Source organism: Selaginella moellendorffii, unplaced genomic scaffold (genome assembly GCF_000143415.4).
Source record: "Selaginella moellendorffii unplaced genomic scaffold, v1.0 SELMOscaffold_55, whole genome shotgun sequence".
NCBI classification, from domain to species: Eukaryota; Viridiplantae; Streptophyta; class Lycopodiopsida; order Selaginellales; family Selaginellaceae; genus Selaginella; species Selaginella moellendorffii.
Genome location: NW_003314316.1, coordinates 845548 through 862463, shown reverse-complemented (window position 1 = coordinate 862463; position 16916 = coordinate 845548). Strand labels below are relative to the sequence as shown.

Sequence of the window (16916 nt, the reverse complement as noted above, 5' to 3'; positions counted from 1 at the left end):
CAAAAAAAAAACGAAAAAAAAGGGAAAAACCGAAACAAAGTAATACTTAGCCAGCGCACAGCACGAACCTTTTGTTTTAGAAGCATTCAGCGCCATTTCCTTCTCGGTCATGTATCCTATCGAGGACAAACAACGTCTTCATAAAACTTACATTTCATCGTCCACAATCGCATTGAGATTTCTGAACTGATGCACACAGTCAGTCCATCGCTCAAGTCCCACATCCGCTTCCAGATTTGCGATTCTTTCCATCATTTTCTTGACGCATCCATTCCTCAAGGCCGAGTGCATGAGAAGTCAGGTGTTGCAAGGAGGCTGGCTGCCCAGAATGGGTACCTGGACAGTCCAAGCAAATCTTTTTCCAGATGCAGTTTCGAGACTGTGCATCTTATAACTTGATCATCATCTTTCTGCGTTTGTAACGTTTTCGGAAGGCTAACTAAGTATTCGAGATAATGCCCACAATGCGACATCAAGGTGACGCTGCAAGAGCTGCTGGTGTCCTGCAACTCGCATCTGACAAAGAAGCCCTTTCAGGCTGTGCTTTAATGTGGCCTATGCTCGAGCAGGAATCTATACACGCTGGATGGAGCTCGACGACCAAACTTTGGGGTCTTAGCCAATTCTACATCTATCTAAAGCATAGTGTCCACCGCAAAACCACAACTTAGGTGGACCATTTGGGTATACAGCAACAGTGCTCAAAAGAGGGCAAGATTGTGAGCTTTTGGCTATGCCTCCACTAGTACATATGTGAGAGCCATTGGAGTCTACTTCCAGGACCCATTACCATCAACACCACCTTCTCTTCCGCCTACCACCGCCTATTCCTTATAAGTTATGTGTTTGTTGTCACGAGACTCCATCAGCCAAGTGTTGCCTAGAAGATTAGGAATGGGAGAGTTCTAAAGAGGAATGGAAAGATCTCTCGAAATGCATGCCAAAATACTCTATATCCGTTTGATTTCTGGAATTAAGAGCTTCAATTCGATAATAAAGCAAATCATCTATGACAAACCAGTGGTATCGCTTGTAGTCCACTTTTTGAGAATGCACACCTATGAGCAGCGCGGCGCTGGATTCGTGGACATAGTAGATTTTGTACATTGCCGAGAACGAAAGCGATCCAAGCATCACGATCAAGGTAAGGCCAGCTACCTGTTGCCTCTGGATCGCGGCTTTGACGAGCTCCTCGCCGCTGTAGCAATCGAATTCCACCAGGCACGCGCATAGTCTTTGAGCTCGGCAATCTATAGTTTCTCAGGTGGATGATCCGTGTTTCTTGCTGCTTGCGAGTGTTTCGGGAAGCTTAGCTTGAAAATCGGGAGGATGTGGGAGAAGCTGACGTGTCGGATATTCTATCGCCACGTGGACATACCTTTGATCTTGTAAGGTCAAATTCTAAAAGCGCAGCGATGTCTCCATGGCTGCTGCTGATCGCTCTCTCGGCGCTGGCGCTGGCGCTGCGCCCCGGCAGCTCGATCCGTGTGGACTATCCTCCGGCGATGGATCCCAAGATCGCAGTGTTCGCGGTGGGGAGCTTCTGGAGTGGCGAGGCGGCGTTTGGATGCATCCCCGGAGTGGTGAGAACGAGAGTAGGGTATTGCGGCGGGAGCAAGCAGAGCCCCGAGTATCGAAATATCGGCGATCATGCGGAATCCGTGGAGGTATGCCTTGCGCTTTTTCCTTCCCGATGGATCGATTGACCTAGGGGCAATGTAGGCTGCTGCTGATCGAAATCTTTCCAGATCGAGTATGATCCGGCTCGCGTGCGCTACGAGCAGCTGCTAGACGCGTTCTGGGCGGCTCACGATCCGACGCAAGTTTTTGGACAAGGACCTGATGTGGGCGAGCAATACAGGTGTGTCAGCTGTGAAGTTTGCCCTTTTCCTTCGTGATTCTTTCGATCTCATTCTTTTTTCACTCGCCAGGTCCATCATTTTTACACAGAACGAGGACGAGGCTTTTCTGGCAACAGTGAGCAAAGAAAGAGAACAAGCAAAGCGACCATACACGATGGTTGCTACAGAGATCGAGCCTCTCGAAACGTTCTATCCCGCGGAGCTAGAACACCAGGTACTAGAAGCTGGAATCATCTCTAGGGACGAGCTTTGCTCCATTTGTTCTTGCAGAAGTTTGAGCTGCGAAGACGACCACTTCTCTTGCAGCTCTTTGGCGAGCTCGCGGAAGAGGACTTCGTGCGATCGAGCGCCGCGGCGCGATTCAATGGCTACGCGGCTGGAATGTGTCCGGCTCCAGTGACCAAGGAACTGGATAGCAAAGTTAGCCAGTTCATGCGGCACAGGCAAAAACTAAGCTTGCTCTTCCAGTGAGCTTTTCGAGATTGTCGCTGTGGGAGACAATCTCGATCTCCCAGTGACAATGGCAATGATTCATTCCAGATGATTAACTATGTCTGCCGTACAGTTTTAACATATAGCCCTAAAATGTAGCAACTGCATCCAATTATCACCCGCTTGTAATCCATAACCACAGTCTATATTTTGGTGGAGGTTAGAGGCTTAGTGATTTTGTATTAAATTTATATCATTTTAAATCAGCTGATAATTTCAGGCATCAAAGGAGTATTTTTGCACGCATTTCGAGAGATATTTCCATTCACCTTTGTAACTCTCGCATTTGTAATCTTCTGGGCAACACTTGGCTGACGGAGTCTCGTAGCAACAAACACAATTTAGCTGATAGGGAATGCAGCTTGCTGCTGGAGGCGGTGGTGATGGTGGCGGAGGAGATGGTGGTGGTGATGGTGGCGGAGGAGATGGTGGTGGTAATGGGTCCTGGATGTAGACGCCAATGCCTCTCATATATGTAGTAGTAGAGGCGTAGCCCCAAAAGCCCACAATCTTGCCCTCCTTTGAGCTAAAATTCTCTCGTGCTGCTGTATAGCCAAATGGTCCATAAGTTGTGGTCTTGCCGTGGACACTATTCTTTATGTAGATGTAAAATTGGCTGAGACCCCAAGTTTTGCTCACCGAGCTCCATCCAGCGTATCCAGAAATCTTGTATATATACTCATCTGGGTAGCGAAGATTGATCTGTTCGAACAATAGAGTGACATTAGCAAAAAGTCAACGAAGTTGTGTGTACCTTATAGCGAGTTCCCCCAAGTTTATGAGGCGGATTGATGGGAGAACATCCCTTGCAGGTATTTGTCCCATGGAAAGGCCGCAGGCCCTCAACGGTCTGCACCTGAATGGCATCCACTACAGCACCTGAATAAATTGTAAGACTCAGAATGCCTGAAGATGGACCATCATCAAACTTTTCTGCCCATCTAGTCCCACCATAGAGTGGAGACTTTTCCCCAGCACACCACACCTATAAAACAGTGCAACCAAAGAATTGAAGCTCAAGAAAATAAAAGTTGAAGCTTAGTATGTCAATGCTCCTTCCTATACTCACTGTCAGCATAAGCAGCACTATGAAGGAAACCCATAAGGTGCACATGCTCGCTCGACTTGCTGCACAAATGGGATGTTCTCCTTTGCAAATGCCAGCTCTATTTATTCTAGTGCCTGGCTCAACTTCGATCTTGAGCACGTTTTCCACGCACTAAAATATTCTTGGAATATTCTCTTATTTACTTAACAGTTAGACAATCACTTATTTCATATTTATTCATATTCTATTTACGTCCCAAGAAGCATGAGACCGAGGGATTTAAGTCTCATTCATTCCCTGGTCCCATGCTTCTTGTATACCATGTAAACGGTATATGAATGAATGAAACCCTGACTTCCTTTTTACTCTTCAATACTGTACAGCAAAAATATACATTTTATTTAAATTTGTATGGCAGATATAATTGATCTGGATAAACACAAGCAAAGAATTTACATTTGCTCTTCCGTGGAGAATGAATTCGTTTCTCTACCATTGTCACTGGGAGATCGAGATTATCTCCCAGTCCATGTTGAAGGGATTAAAAATGATAGACTGACGAATTCCATACTTGTTCTCAATAAACCCTGTAGCAGCCTTTGAAATGACATTGTCTCGCGACGATCGCTCCTTCACTGGAAGAGCAAGATTAGTTTTTGCCTGTGCCGCATGAACTGGCGAACTCTGTTGTCCAGTTTCTTGGTCACTGGAGCCGGACACATTCCAGCCGCGTAGCCTTTGAATCCCGCTGCGGTTGCACGAAGTCCTCCGGAGGCACGGAAGAGAAAGTGGTGGTGATGGTAATGGGTCCTGGAAGTAGACTCCATTGCCTCTCATATATGTACTAGTGCCCAAAAGCCCTCCTTTGTTTCTGTATAGCCAAATGTTGTGGTCTTGCCGTCGGGAGTATTCTTTATAGAGATGTAGCCAAGGATTGGTTGCCGAGCTCCATCCAGCTTATCCAGATATCTTTAGCGAAGATTGATCTGCTGGAACAATAGAGTGACATCAGCAAAAACTCAACAAAGTTGGATAGCAAGTTCCTCCAAGTTTATGAGGCGGATCGATGGGAGAACATCCATTGCAGCTATTTGTCCCGTGGAAAGACCGCAGGCCCTCGACGCTCTGGACCTGAATGGCATCCACCATAGCACCTGAATAGATGGTAGAAAGTGGAGACTTTTCCCCAGCACACCAAAACAGTGTAACCAAATGAAATGAAGCTAAAGGTGAAGCTTAGTATGTGATAGTGCTTAGCTCCTTCCTATACTTACTGCCAGCATAAGCAGCACTACTAAGGAAACCCATAGGTGCGAATGCTAAGTTAAGCGGCTCGACTCAAATGGGACGTTTAATTTCCTTAGCAAATGCCAGCTCTATTTATTCTAATACCGATCTTGAGCACGTTTTCCACGCACTAGATGGATACAAACATTAGGTCATGAGGCCCCATAGTTCCAAAGCTATGCCTTGCATTCGAGGACAAAAGGAACAGTGTTCAGGATAATAGATTATTCATGTCCTATTCCTATGCCATAAACATGAAATGCTACGACCTGTGACTTGTTGTCTTTGTCTCCAGAGCTGGAGCTGGACCTGAGAGTGACATGCCAGCAGAAGCAGTACGGTGATAAGATCAGGCGTGCATGTGACAAAAATGAACGCGTTTTCCACACCATATGTAAGGTACAACTTGTTCTAGAGGTGACCCTTCCATTCTGACCATATCTAGAAGCCCATTCTTGAGCTTCCCATCAAGCATGGACTTCAGCATATGTTCACATTATACGCAAATAGATCTCGTTGCATCTCATCAAGCAACCGTTTGGCCTCATGCAACTTTCCTGCTCGAGCATAGGCCACATTAGAGCACAGCCTGAAAGAGCTTCTTTTGGTAGTTGCGAGTTGAAGGACACGAAAGGCATCCTTGGGACTAGCTGGAGATCTTCTGATAGATGCTGAACACACATTATTTCGCGATCTCGCAAACCAGAACCTGCAGCGTCACCTTGATGTCGCATTGTGGCATTCCATCTGGCAACTTGAAGTGGTCAGATACCCAAACTCGGCACTTGCCAAGATTAGTTAACCTGATTTGTCATGCACCTGGCCTTGAGGAATGGACTCGTCAAGAAAATGATGGAAAGAATCGCGAATCTGGAAGCGCATGGATTGTCATGAAATGTAAGTTTTACGAAGACGTTCTTTGTGCTCGATAGGATACAATGTAAAGTTTTTGCTCGTGTTTATCCAGATTAATTATATATGCCGTACAGTTTTGACGGATAGCCCTAAAATGTAGTAGCCACATTTTTGTGTGGCCACCACGAAACACGTGGTACGGCGCGGAGCTATGGAGTGGAAGAAGCCAGTGTGATTATTGCTAGGTTTTCTTCGCGGTGGAGCTGCGGTGAGCCATGGCAACCGCGGCGTCGCTCGTGGCGGCGTCGGCCGCGGCGTGGAAGGTTTCATCGGCGGGAGGGCTTGGATCTAGCAATGAGCGCTTCTTAATCTGGGTGAGTCTCGTGGATCTGGACAATTCTAGCTAGTTTTGGGATGAATTTCGATGGAAATGCTCCTGATCGATCTACTGCTTGACACATTGTCTGGTATTCTTCCAGTGTCGACGGGAAAGAAGATCGTCGCGCAGGAATTTCAAGACAATTGTATGCGCAGGTACGATGCATTACTTTACTACATTGTGATGTTCTTTCTTCTGTTTTTTTTCTTTTCTTTTGGCACAGGTGAACGACAGAAAGGCTTCCAGCAAAAGCTCAAAGAGAAGAAGACGTCCAAACCGGACGATGTCTCTGAAGCTACTAGTTTCGAGGTAAAGACGGCCAAGGCTGGTCGAGAAACCAGCAATGACGAGGAAACAGAGACGGCTGGGACGGAGAAAGTAGTGGTAGAACCAACTGTGGCAGAGAATGGAGAGCAGGACCAGGTTCTAGAGAAGATGCGCTCTCAATCGGCCTCCATCTCGGCGCACCAGGAAGTTGATTACGTGGTTGCAAAGCAGAGGATAGAAGAAGAGGTTGAAAGGTTTGGTTCGGGTCGGCTGAAAGGAAAAACGGAAGCTGCTGATCGGCAGGAGGACGACTCTGGTGGTGATAACTCTACTGTCAAAGTTTCGGAGGTGAAAGACAAGGACGATGTCACGGAGGCTAATGCAAGCGACTATGCGTTGAAGATCAAGGAGATCAAAAAGGAAACAGAGAAAAGAAGGAGAACAGAGGAGGAGATAGCCGAGGCGGAGAGTAGGAAAAGAGCAGACCAAGAAGCCACTGCTGCTAGACGACGGGAGCTGGAACAGATTCTAGCCAAACAACAGGCAGAGAAAAAAAAGAAGCTCGAACAGGAGGCTAAGAAAAGGGAAATTGAGCTCGCTCTAGCCAAGGAGAGGGAAAGGATTGCGAAAGAAGCAGCCAGGAAGCGGGAGATAGCCAAACTAGCTGATGCCAGTGCTTTTACGATGAGCAAAATATTTTACTACCCGCAGAAAGTTGAGGCTGGTGCTGAGGTCGAAATCTACTTCAACCGGAGCATAACGGTGCTAGCAAGCGAGGACAGTGTGCAGATTATGGGGTCGTTTAATGGCTGGCGATGGCAACCATTCACATTAAAGTTGGAAAAAAGTGAACTTGGTGGAGATTGGTGGGCCTGTAAAATGGACGTTCCCAAAGAAGCATATCGAATGGACTTCGTGTTCTTCAACGGAAATGTCTACGAGAACAACGACACAAAGGACTTCTTCGTTCTCGTGGACGACGGCATGGATCAACGCGAGTTTGAGAACTTCTTGGTGCTGGAGAAGAGGAAAGAAGCTGAAAGGCTTGCGCAAGAACAAGCAGAAAAAGACCGAGCTGCCGCAGAGGCTCGTAAGCTGGCAGAGCAACGAGCTGCGGAGAAAGCGGATAGAGACGAGGCCAAAAGGATCGTTGCTCAACGGAGAGAACGAGCCAGGATGGTATTACAACAAGCATTGCCCAGTGTGCCGGGACTTTGGGACGCAGAGCCTACGAGTTTCAAAGCAGGGGAGACAGTGAAGCTCTTCTACAATCGTTCCTCTCGATCACTTGCCCGAAGCACAGAAATCTGGATACACGGAGGCTACAACAATTGGCAAGACGCTGTCTCTGTGGTCGAAAAGCTTGTGCCCTCTTCGTCGAGGAGCGGAGACTGGTGGTCAGTTGAAGGTGCGAGTCTAGTAATTATTTTTACATCGACGACTGACGAAGTTTTCTTCCTTTTTCTTTGCAGTTTCTGTTCCCAAGGCAGCGTTCATGCTCAATTGGGTGTTTGCAGACGGGCCACCGGAGAAAGCATCAACTTATGACAACAATGACTACCAGGATTTCCACATGGCTGTTCCCGAACCCGTTGCTGAGGAGTTGTATTGGGCAGATGTTGAAGAGCAGGTGTATTCTGAGATCCGAAAGCAGCGGCAGGAAAGAGAAGAGGCTGCACGTAAAAAGGTTGGTATTACTGTATTTTTGTTCCATAACTTTATAACTTGTGTGTGTTCTGTAGAAACTGTACAAAGCACAGAAGAAAGAGGAGATGAAACAAAAGACGAAACAAGCATTTTTGCAGTCGCAGTCTCACGTTTATTACACGGATCCAATGGAAGTGAACGCCGGAGAACCTGTCTCAGTGCTTTATAATCCACAGAACACTGTTCTAAGCGGGAAGCCTGAGGTATGGTTGAGGCATTCTTTCAACCGCTGGACACATCAACTAAGCCCTTTCCCACCGGTAAGAATGAAAGAGGTTCCAAGCACTACCCACCTCAAGGCAACAGGTATAGTCTCTCATCTTCTCTATTATCGTGTATATCTAATTCGTTGTTCTGTGCAGTTGAAGTCCCAGTCGATGCTTACATAATGGACTGCGTGTTTTCTGAAAGAGGGGATGACAATGGAGGAACTTATGACAATCGCGGTGGTTTTGACTATCACATCCCAGTTCATGGCGGGATTGGCAAGGAGCCACCTATGAGCATTGTTCATATTTCCGTCGAAATGGCTCCTATTGCAAAGGTATTTCTCTTGTCCCGTTAACATTTTGTCTTACCTCATGCCTGTTCTCGGGATGGTCCTAAGGAGCCATCTTTTACAGGTGGGTGGTCTAGGTGATGTTGTCACGAGTCTTTCACGTGCTGTACAAGAACTGGGCCATAACGTGGAGATTATCCTTCCGAAGTATGACTGCCTGAAATACAATCACGTAAACAACGGTTTTGTTGCGAGTAGTATCTCTGTCGGATCTAACCACGTAACAAATGGCAGGTCGAGGAACTTCAAGAGAAAGAGTCGTTTGGCTGGGGAGGAACCACCATTCGCGTTTGGAATGGGAAAGTAGAAGGCCTAAACGTACATTTCATTGAACCGCAGAACGGGTATGCTTAATATATATTCCACTCACGTAGTGTTTTCTTTTTGCAGCTTCTTTTGGGCTGGCTGTATATATGGTCGCAGAGATGATGGACATCGCTTTGGTTTTTTCTGCAATGCAGCACTGGAGTTTCTTTTGCGAAGTGGAAGACGTCCTGTAAGTTTCTAAGCCGTTCTTTTTTTATAATCTTTATAAGCTCTGCTTCCCAGGATATTATTCATTGTCACGATTGGTCGACTGCGCCGGTAGCCTGGCTGTTTCAAGAAAGCTACAAGCACTATGCTTTGTCCAACGCGCGAATTGTGTTTACCATACATAATTTAGAGTTTGGAATTGCCCAGGTGGGAAAGGCAATGGCAAGTTCAAACATGGCAACCACGGTAAGCTTACTGAGTTCATAAAAGCCTTTGAATGAACGTAACAAATTTGCAGGTCTCACATAGCTATGCACAAGAAGTTTCTGGGAGTCCAGCAATTGCCCCTCATCGTGGAAAGTTTCATGGCATCAGGAACGGAATCGACTTGGATATTTGGGACCCGTTTGACGATCCTTACATTCCCGTATGATTTTCTTTTCAAGTGACGGTTTGAGCTGCGTATTTAACACTACTTTACAGGTTTCTTACACAGCAGAGCAAGTTGTGGAAGGCAAAAGAGCTGCTAAAAGTGAGCTCCAGCACAGGCTTGGTTTGCAGCAAGTGGATAAACCTTTAGTCGGCATCATCACCCGGCTAACAGCGCAAAAAGGAATTCACCTTATCAAGCATGCGATATGGCGAACTCTGGAGCGCGGTGGACAGGTTTGTTGATTCCAGCCGTGATATATGAATATCGTTTTTCTCGTAGGTGGTCCTTCTGGGATCTGCTCCGGATCCTCGAGTACAAAACGACTTTGTGAATCTCTCGCATCAGCTTAAGAACTTTCACAACGACATGGCACGGTTGTGTCTCACATACGATGAACCATTATCTCACTTGGTAAGGCGCAATCTGATCAAAGCTCCGAGTAGCTAAACTGGACGTTTTGCAGATATATGCTGGTGCAGACTTCATCTTAGTTCCATCCATCTTTGAGCCTTGCGGCTTGACTCAACTAACGGCAATGCGATACGGTGCCATTCCCGTTGTTCGAAAGACTGGAGGTATGAATCGCGATCTCTCCAGAAGAAGCGTTTCGATATTCTTTGCCAGGATTGAACGACACGGTGTTTGATGCCGACCATGACAAAGATCGAGCACAGTCGCAAGGGCTGGAACCAAATGGCTTTAGCTTCGAAGGCACGGACGCAGCAGGAGTGGACTATGCATTGAACAGGTACGTGCAAGCAAGAAAAATTCGAAGAAGTGAATTGGCTTTGATGATTTTTCTCCACAGGGCATTGTCCGCTTGGTATGACGCGCGAGATTGGTTTCATTCGTTGTGCCAGAAGGTAATGGAGCAAGATTGGTCATGGAATCGGCCCGCGCTTGACTATGTAGAGCTCTACTACCTTGCTAAGAAATAAATCGTCCCGCCTATGGTTTTCATATCTGGTAGAATATACCCAACTATTCGCTTTTGCCCTAAAAGTGGGAGCCCTAAAACAGGGTCTTAGGGTTTGATGCGTTCGAGCTGTGGGCGATGGCGCGACGCGGCTGCTCCTGCGGCGTGTGTGAGGCCGCGAATCAGCCGGCGGTGTGCGTCTCTTGCGTCAATCTCCGGTGAGTGCTTGCTCGACGCGTCGCGTGATTTTCTTTCTTATTCTCTGGACAGGCTCGCCGAGAAATATAAGATTGTGAGGAGATTGACCCACGAACGCGATGCTCTTCGCAATCGCATGGATGCGGAGCTGAGAGCCAAGGTTCTCTTTTGCTGGCAGTTTTTTCTTCTTTTCCATGTTCTAAGCGTTTGAAATTTTTTCTAGAGAGAGGCCGATGCTCAGCGGCATCTGAGCATCGAACGCTTGGAATTAAAAACTAAGCTGCAGAGTTCCAGTCACAAGAATGAGAAACTCTTAGTCCAGAGTAAGAAATCAATGAAGTTTTTTCGGTGTTTCTTTTCTGACTCGTGCTTTTCCAGGCAAGCTGAAAGCTGAGAAAAGAAAAAGTGAATACGAAGCACGCAGGAAATATTTGGACACTGTTTCTAGCCAGGTGCATTTTCTCCCTGAAAGAGTCAGAAATGTGGCTAACTCTGTTCTTCACGGTTTTCTAGTTGAACAGAATACAACAGGAGCTGTTTGAAGTCTTCTATCCTGATCTTATGCGTGCACATATTGCGAAGCTGGTATGATCTCAGCGATTTTCTCTTCTTATTTTCTTACATTTTCTTCTCAGACAGCTCTGTTGACAGAAGTGAATCTAGCTCGAAGGCATGTGTTCCGGCACCTGACGAAAGTTTTCCCTCTGCATTACTTGCAAGTGAGTCATTTTTATTCTCGTATAAACACTTTCAAGCTTTATGTGGAGCCTAATGGACGGATATAGGGGGATTCAGACAAGCCTCGGGGATCAAAGGAGAGGCAACTTCTTCGTGTCTGTGGAGCATGTTTGCCAGTCAGAGACGATCCTCATTCTGTGAGCACAGAAGATCTTTCTGCCTCTCTGGGGTATATGGTGCAGCTTGTCTACCAAACAGGACGTTACTTGATGACTCCAATGCTCCATAACGCTGCATTTGCGGTAAAGAGAAACTCTTCTCTTCGGATGACACAAGTTTATTTTTACTTAGGCCTCTTCGTCTAGAATCTGGGAACGAACATCATACTGGGACGCTTCTCCGGTTTCCCGCAGGTAATCGTTTATAGAAATCCTCCATTTTACTTACTAGTCGTGTTTAAACTTCTAGTGAGGAGTATCCATTGTTTCTCCCACGAAAGGGAGAGCGGGTAAAGCTATCTTCAGATGGAAAGGCGGACAAGTCCGGGAAGTCAGACAGTCATGCCAGTAGCAGTGGATCGAGCTTTCTGTCACTCGAAAAACCGAGATTTCTCAAGCTTGGCAGCAGCGAGTCTACTCAAAGCGACAGCGATCGAGACGTGAGGCAAGCTGTCAAGCTCTTGAAGCGGAGCGTTTCGTGCATCTGTGTCTACGGCTACGCAATGCTAGGAGTGCCAATGCCATCCACCCTGCCCACATTTGAGACCTTTATGGAGCTCCTCGCTTTGCTCTCGTCGAAGGAATCCAAAACAAGGTACAATGGCTCTCCCACTCGCGTTCCATTCATTCAAGAACTTGAACCGACATGGATTGAGTTTCCAGACCGAGCAACACGAGGCCAGCGCTGATGAACAGCAACACCAGAGCCGACGGCTCGCTTCTCCAGAGCTACTTCTCTTCTCACGAGGTAAGGTACTGTTTAGTTTCTTTGTTTGAAAGCTTCGTAATGTGTTTGAATTCTCCAAAAGCTCAAACTCCAGGCATTGCGGAACCAAAGCCGGATGGAAATGAGCGACTTCTTTTGCATCGGCGGAGAAGCGAGAAAATTCTCTGACAGTGGAGGGGACGAGTGGGACGTGGTCGAGACTCCGTTGTTGCCACCGCCATCGCAGGCCGAGGACATCGAGCAGTGGACGAGAGCTATGATCACGGACGCAACCAAGTGAAAGCCAAAAAAAAATTTGAGGCTTGGCACCAGTGTAACATATCATGTAAAGACATATTGCTTGAATTTTACATGGTTTTTGTAATTTAAACATGAAACTCCGTACGAACAAGACATTGTTTTGTGGGATTCCCAGCGAAATATACAGTGCTTATGCCTTCATGCGTCGTTAACATATCCTTCCCTAATTTTCCATAGAATCTCAAAATAGGGCGTTGGAGGAGATGGAACCAGCCAGTGTAGACTAGTGCTCTATCCTTAAGGAGCTGAACCTGAAAAGTTTTTGTTTTCTGCTTGATAGATTCATCATTAGACTGTCCAGCACAGCTTTCCACACCTAGTCTTCCTCCAAGCAGATCAAACGGGAGGTTGGTTTAATATACTTTTTCTGTTATTTAACTTAAAAGAGGTTATTGAAGCTTGGCATATTGCTTGAAGTTACATGGTTTTGCAGCTTTCAACAAATCCAGGAAAAAAAAACACGAGACATCGTAACAAAGACTTATTATCCATTGTTTAGTTTTTCTTTTTTCTCTTTGTTTTTCCTTGTCTTCTTACTCAGACGTCGCCTCAGGCTTGCTAGCTCTCAAAAATTCCCACGACGAGTACTTGTACACAAGTGCTACACCGATGCCACCCACGATGGCCGCCGAGGCTGAGCCCACGGCCCACCGGATCATCCTCTTCCTCGCTCTACGCTTGCTTCGAGCCATTTCTAGCGAAAAAAAAAGAAGAGAAAGAACGAAGTTTGCATATGAGATCCATCTAACACAACGAACTTACCGATGGCTTCCTGGTTTCTCTGCGAAATCTCCCGGTTGAGGAGCTCGTTGTATCGAACTTTGTCCCGCAGCCTCGTCACCTCGCGGTTCTTGGTCTCGATCTCCGTGTTCTTGCTCTCCAGCTCCGCCTGGAGCTGCTCCTCGCACTCGGCCTTGGCAGCCCCTCTCGCCACCGCCGCCTCCACCATCTTCTTTATCTGGAGCTGCCCGACTATGTCCAAGTCCTCCACTTCTAGCGCTCCTCCATTCCTCTCGAGTAGCGTCGGTGGCACCGCCAAACCACCGTCTGCTAGCTTCTGGAGAACAATCTCTAGCGTTTCCTCCGCCTTCTTGTATCGCTCGAGCTCTTCCATGTCTTGCTGATGCTTCGCCGAGTCCGCGGTAGCCTCTGCCAGAGTCGTGGAGGTCTCCACTCCGGAGTAGTCACACTGGGACGACGTCTCACTGCCTGTAAGAAAAATCACATAAGCACTAGTGCGAAAAATCGAAGGAAAAAATCTCAAACGACCACCAAGTAGAAGAACAAAAAGAAAGAACGAAAATCTCAAACGAGTAGAGATAGAACAAGTAGTAAAGCAAAGAAGTAAAGACTTACCTGCGAATGGAGACTCTGGAGCATCGAAGAAGAAATCTTCGCCATAGCCGGAAGGAGTACCAAGCTTGCGAGGAGTAGCAGCAGCGGGAGTAGCAGGCGATTTTCCTTCGGCCACCAGAGCTTGCTTGTCATTCAGCGTCTTTCCGACCATATCATCCTGGTAGAACCTTCTTTCCTTGACCAGCCCGTAAGGCGGCGAGCGTGGCGGCGGCGCTGCGATGACCGGATCTTTGTCCATGTTGCGATCTTGGATCAACCTATCTATCGCCGCGACCATCGACATTTCTAGAGCTTTTCCCAATACGAGCTTTGCTAAACCCAGGAGCTTGCATGAAGCCCACAGACCTAAAACACTCACAGCTTCTCCGCTGGAACGATCGATTGCTTCTTCCAATCCTCGAAGAGGTCGCGAGGGCGCCTGGATCGGCAGAGGACCGCGCGCACCGCGCAGCTGGAGCTAAAAGATTTGTCTAGGGCGGATCGGTGGGAGAAAAGCGCGCCTCTGCCCTTCCTCAGCCCTCGGCGCTCAAAGAATCTGGTGACGTGCTTGATGGCCCGTCAGCCCTTCTCTTTCTCTTTCACCCTTCAAACCAAACAACGTTTTCTTTTTATTCTTTTATAAACTTCTCACCAATCCTCTGACTCTATTTCCTTAGTATTGTAGAATCACTGATAACTGTCACAGATTAATAGAATATACCCTAAACTATATTTGGATATAATGGTTGTTATTATAATTTTTATATATAATTACAATTTATAAAAAAATTTAAACACTTCCTATTATATTTAGTTATTCTAGCTTCTCATCCATAAATGGGAGTTGGGAAATGATTACGATATATGATATTATTCAATCCTCTGAAGTTCACACATATTCTGAGATTACTATCTGATGCAATTTAATTTTGTGTTTATAAATTAATATCATGTTTATGATTTCATTTGTACTTATGCCAAGTTATTTGACTAATATACTTCCATTTTATCAATTGGATTAATAAATAATACTAAAGAGGAACAACAGTACTATTAAGAAAACTAATTCTTGTTGTATCAAATTATTTCAATTTACTCACCTATATTTAAGTTAATGCGTCACACTCTAAGTTTAAAAAATTTAAATATGTTTTAAGTAAATTTATAACACATAAATTTCTCCTAATTCATATAGTTTATGTGTGATTTTATTCACACTTGCATATCTTATGTAGAGACAGTTAAAACATAAATATTTTATGTAAGAATAAGAACAATTTACTACATGTTCCATACAGCAACATTTAGTTTGTTTAATAGTAGTGTTTGTTCTTATTTATTATATGGAAGTTTATAATTATAAACATCTTTATAATTTATAAACATAAGATCAATCTTATTACATATCAACCATTAGATGATAGAATAAAATAGAATATGCTAGAAAGTTTTTAGGGAAGTTTATATATTATAAATACAAGATTAATATAATTGAATAATGACCGTTAGATTATAAAATATCTCAGAATATTCAAATATATTCTAGGTATATCCACTACATCAAAACAGAAATATATTAAATTCTATTTGCACAAACAGACAGGATATTTTTATCTGGATCAAAAATCTCTTTCAAATACTAAAAGGGATGACACTAGAGTGTGTTCTACATCACTTCCACTCTGAGCAGTGAGACTGGCAGCTTTTGCTCTTTGAGAACAGTATTGGCAGTGAGATTTCTCAAGAGTTTGGCCTCCACTCTGGGCTGGAGGAACTTTGAGTAGCACAAAACACTTTCACCGGTTCACTACCAACAAATCTTTGTCGAAGTTATAGCCTCAAGTTTCTTAGTGTGGATAGAAACAAGCTCTTCCACAGCATTCCTCTTCCACACTCCAAATCTATAGGAGTGGAAGTCTTATGCATGCCTGGCAACAAGCTTGAAGGAACAATTCCAGGTAGCTTGTTCACTCCAAGTTTGCTGGCCCTTGACCTCTATAATAACTGATTTCATGGCAGCCTTTCAGTGAGCATGAGAAAGTGGATTCTCTTCCAGGCTGTAGAGAAAGGATATGAGAGGGACGAAAAAAGCTCCAATCTTTGAGCACTCTGTCAAAGTTTGCTGGAACCTCTTGCTAAGTTTGTTAAGTTCCCAAACTTGCTCCATAGAAAATGACATGCTCTCAAGCTCTGTTCCACCAAGTTTGTTCTCAACACTGGTCATGCTCGATGTCTCTGGAAACAGGTTAAGTTGAAACCTTGGCATCAAGAACAACAGCAGCCATCTCATCTTCACGGACTTGAGCAGGAACTAGCTCATTGGAGGCTTGCCAAGTGAGCTTTGTGGCTAGATTCTCAACAGTATCTTCTTTGCAAACTGCTGTTGGCAAGCATTCAAAGGCAAGTTTCCTTGAATCATAACTGTCCACTCTGCATACTTTGAGCTCAATCAAAGCTATGGCTTCTCCTCTTGTCCAGTTAGGAGCATGTTTATTCCTCAGTTTCTTCCTTGAAACTGATTCTGCTAGCTCTCTAATGTTCTCCCTTCCTCTTGAGTTTCATCTTGAGTGCCAAGCTCCTATATAAGAGCTTACTTGAATCCCAGATATGGCTAGAAAACTAATATGCTTGGAACTAGAACTCAACAATCCCTGGAATTAATTCCTCCAATCCCTGAAGCTAGAAGCTGTCGACTCTCCAGAATGCTAAAATGTAATGCTAGAATGCATCACTAAAAATGTAATAGGAGATCCTCAAATGCTTTAATAAGGGCATGGCTCTTTGCTATATAATACAGCAAACTTCACTAGCATTCCCAACTCCACTACCAGGGCCACACCATTTATTGCACGTAACTTACTTTGACATTTTGACATTTTAATGATAAATTTTAAATTAGAAACACTTCTATGGTACACTTTCTTATCCAAAGTATATACATAAGATTTGGTTCCTCATTAGATATATCAAATTAATATACTAATTTTATTAGCTTTAAATCTAATTTTAAAGTCATAACAATTTTTTAAATTTACAATTAAAAACTATTTAAATTAGCTTATCCACTTATATTTTACAACTTTTAACATGTTATTTAATATGTCATTTTTATTATTTTATTTTATTTGTCTAGAAGTTTTACATTTTTTACACATCAAGATGAAAATATTTCACTTTTTTA

General features: G+C 44.9%; 5 protein-coding genes across 6 annotated transcripts; 3 read left to right on the top strand and 2 right to left on the bottom strand.

Moving 5' to 3' along the window:
- The first annotated feature begins 1384 nt into the window (after window positions 1–1384).
- Window positions 1385–2406, top strand: LOC9662045 (peptide methionine sulfoxide reductase A5). Its single transcript, XM_002982877.2, has 4 exons — window positions 1385–1667; window positions 1749–1861; window positions 1932–2076; window positions 2133–2406. Exons 1-4 carry the CDS (start codon window positions 1416–1418, stop codon window positions 2331–2333), a joined length of 711 nt encoding a protein of 236 aa, XP_002982923.2. The 5' UTR covers window positions 1385–1415; the 3' UTR covers window positions 2334–2406.
- Window positions 2407–2514: 108 nt separating this feature from the next.
- On the bottom strand, window positions 2515–3513 carry LOC9662044 (galactose-specific lectin). The gene is made up of 3 exons (XM_024687958.1): window positions 3424–3513; window positions 3109–3339; window positions 2515–3056 (listed from the first exon to the last, which is right to left on the bottom strand). Exons 1-3 carry the CDS (start codon window positions 3466–3468, stop codon window positions 2571–2573), a joined length of 762 nt encoding a protein of 253 aa, XP_024543726.1. The 5' UTR covers window positions 3469–3513; the 3' UTR covers window positions 2515–2570.
- A 2177-nt stretch (window positions 3514–5690) lies between these two features.
- Window positions 5691–10325, top strand: LOC112350910 (starch synthase 3, chloroplastic/amyloplastic-like). Its single transcript, XM_024687953.1, has 16 exons — window positions 5691–5918; window positions 6024–6078; window positions 6147–7598; window positions 7663–7877; window positions 7933–8203; window positions 8260–8441; window positions 8521–8628; window positions 8691–8800; window positions 8847–8952; window positions 9006–9176; window positions 9229–9357; window positions 9414–9596; window positions 9643–9774; window positions 9827–9938; window positions 9988–10111; window positions 10172–10325. The coding sequence occupies exons 1-16, from the start codon at window positions 5820–5822 to the stop codon at window positions 10299–10301; spliced, it is 3579 nt and encodes a 1192-aa protein (XP_024543721.1). The 5' UTR covers window positions 5691–5819; the 3' UTR covers window positions 10302–10325.
- A 32-nt stretch (window positions 10326–10357) lies between these two features.
- Window positions 10358–12491, top strand: LOC112350911. Of its 2 annotated transcripts, none has more exons than XM_024687955.1 (11): window positions 10358–10497; window positions 10550–10637; window positions 10701–10800; window positions 10856–10929; window positions 10991–11062; window positions 11113–11196; window positions 11263–11457; window positions 11507–11568; window positions 11624–11968; window positions 12037–12126; window positions 12183–12338. In XM_024687955.1, the coding sequence occupies exons 1-11, from the start codon at window positions 10418–10420 to the stop codon at window positions 12223–12225; spliced, it is 1233 nt and encodes a 410-aa protein (XP_024543723.1). In that variant the 5' UTR covers window positions 10358–10417; the 3' UTR covers window positions 12226–12338. The 2 variants fall into 2 exon arrangements, with proteins under 2 accessions (XP_024543723.1, XP_024543722.1); XM_024687954.1 differs by having other exon boundaries at window positions 10366–10497; window positions 12037–12121; window positions 12183–12491.
- A 257-nt stretch (window positions 12492–12748) lies between these two features.
- On the bottom strand, window positions 12749–14318 carry LOC9662349. The gene is made up of 3 exons (XM_002982758.2): window positions 13757–14318; window positions 13163–13609; window positions 12749–13094 (listed from the first exon to the last, which is right to left on the bottom strand). The coding sequence occupies exons 1-3, from the start codon at window positions 14037–14039 to the stop codon at window positions 12934–12936; spliced, it is 891 nt and encodes a 296-aa protein (XP_002982804.1). The 5' UTR covers window positions 14040–14318; the 3' UTR covers window positions 12749–12933.
- Window positions 14319–16916: the final 2598 nt, after the last annotated feature.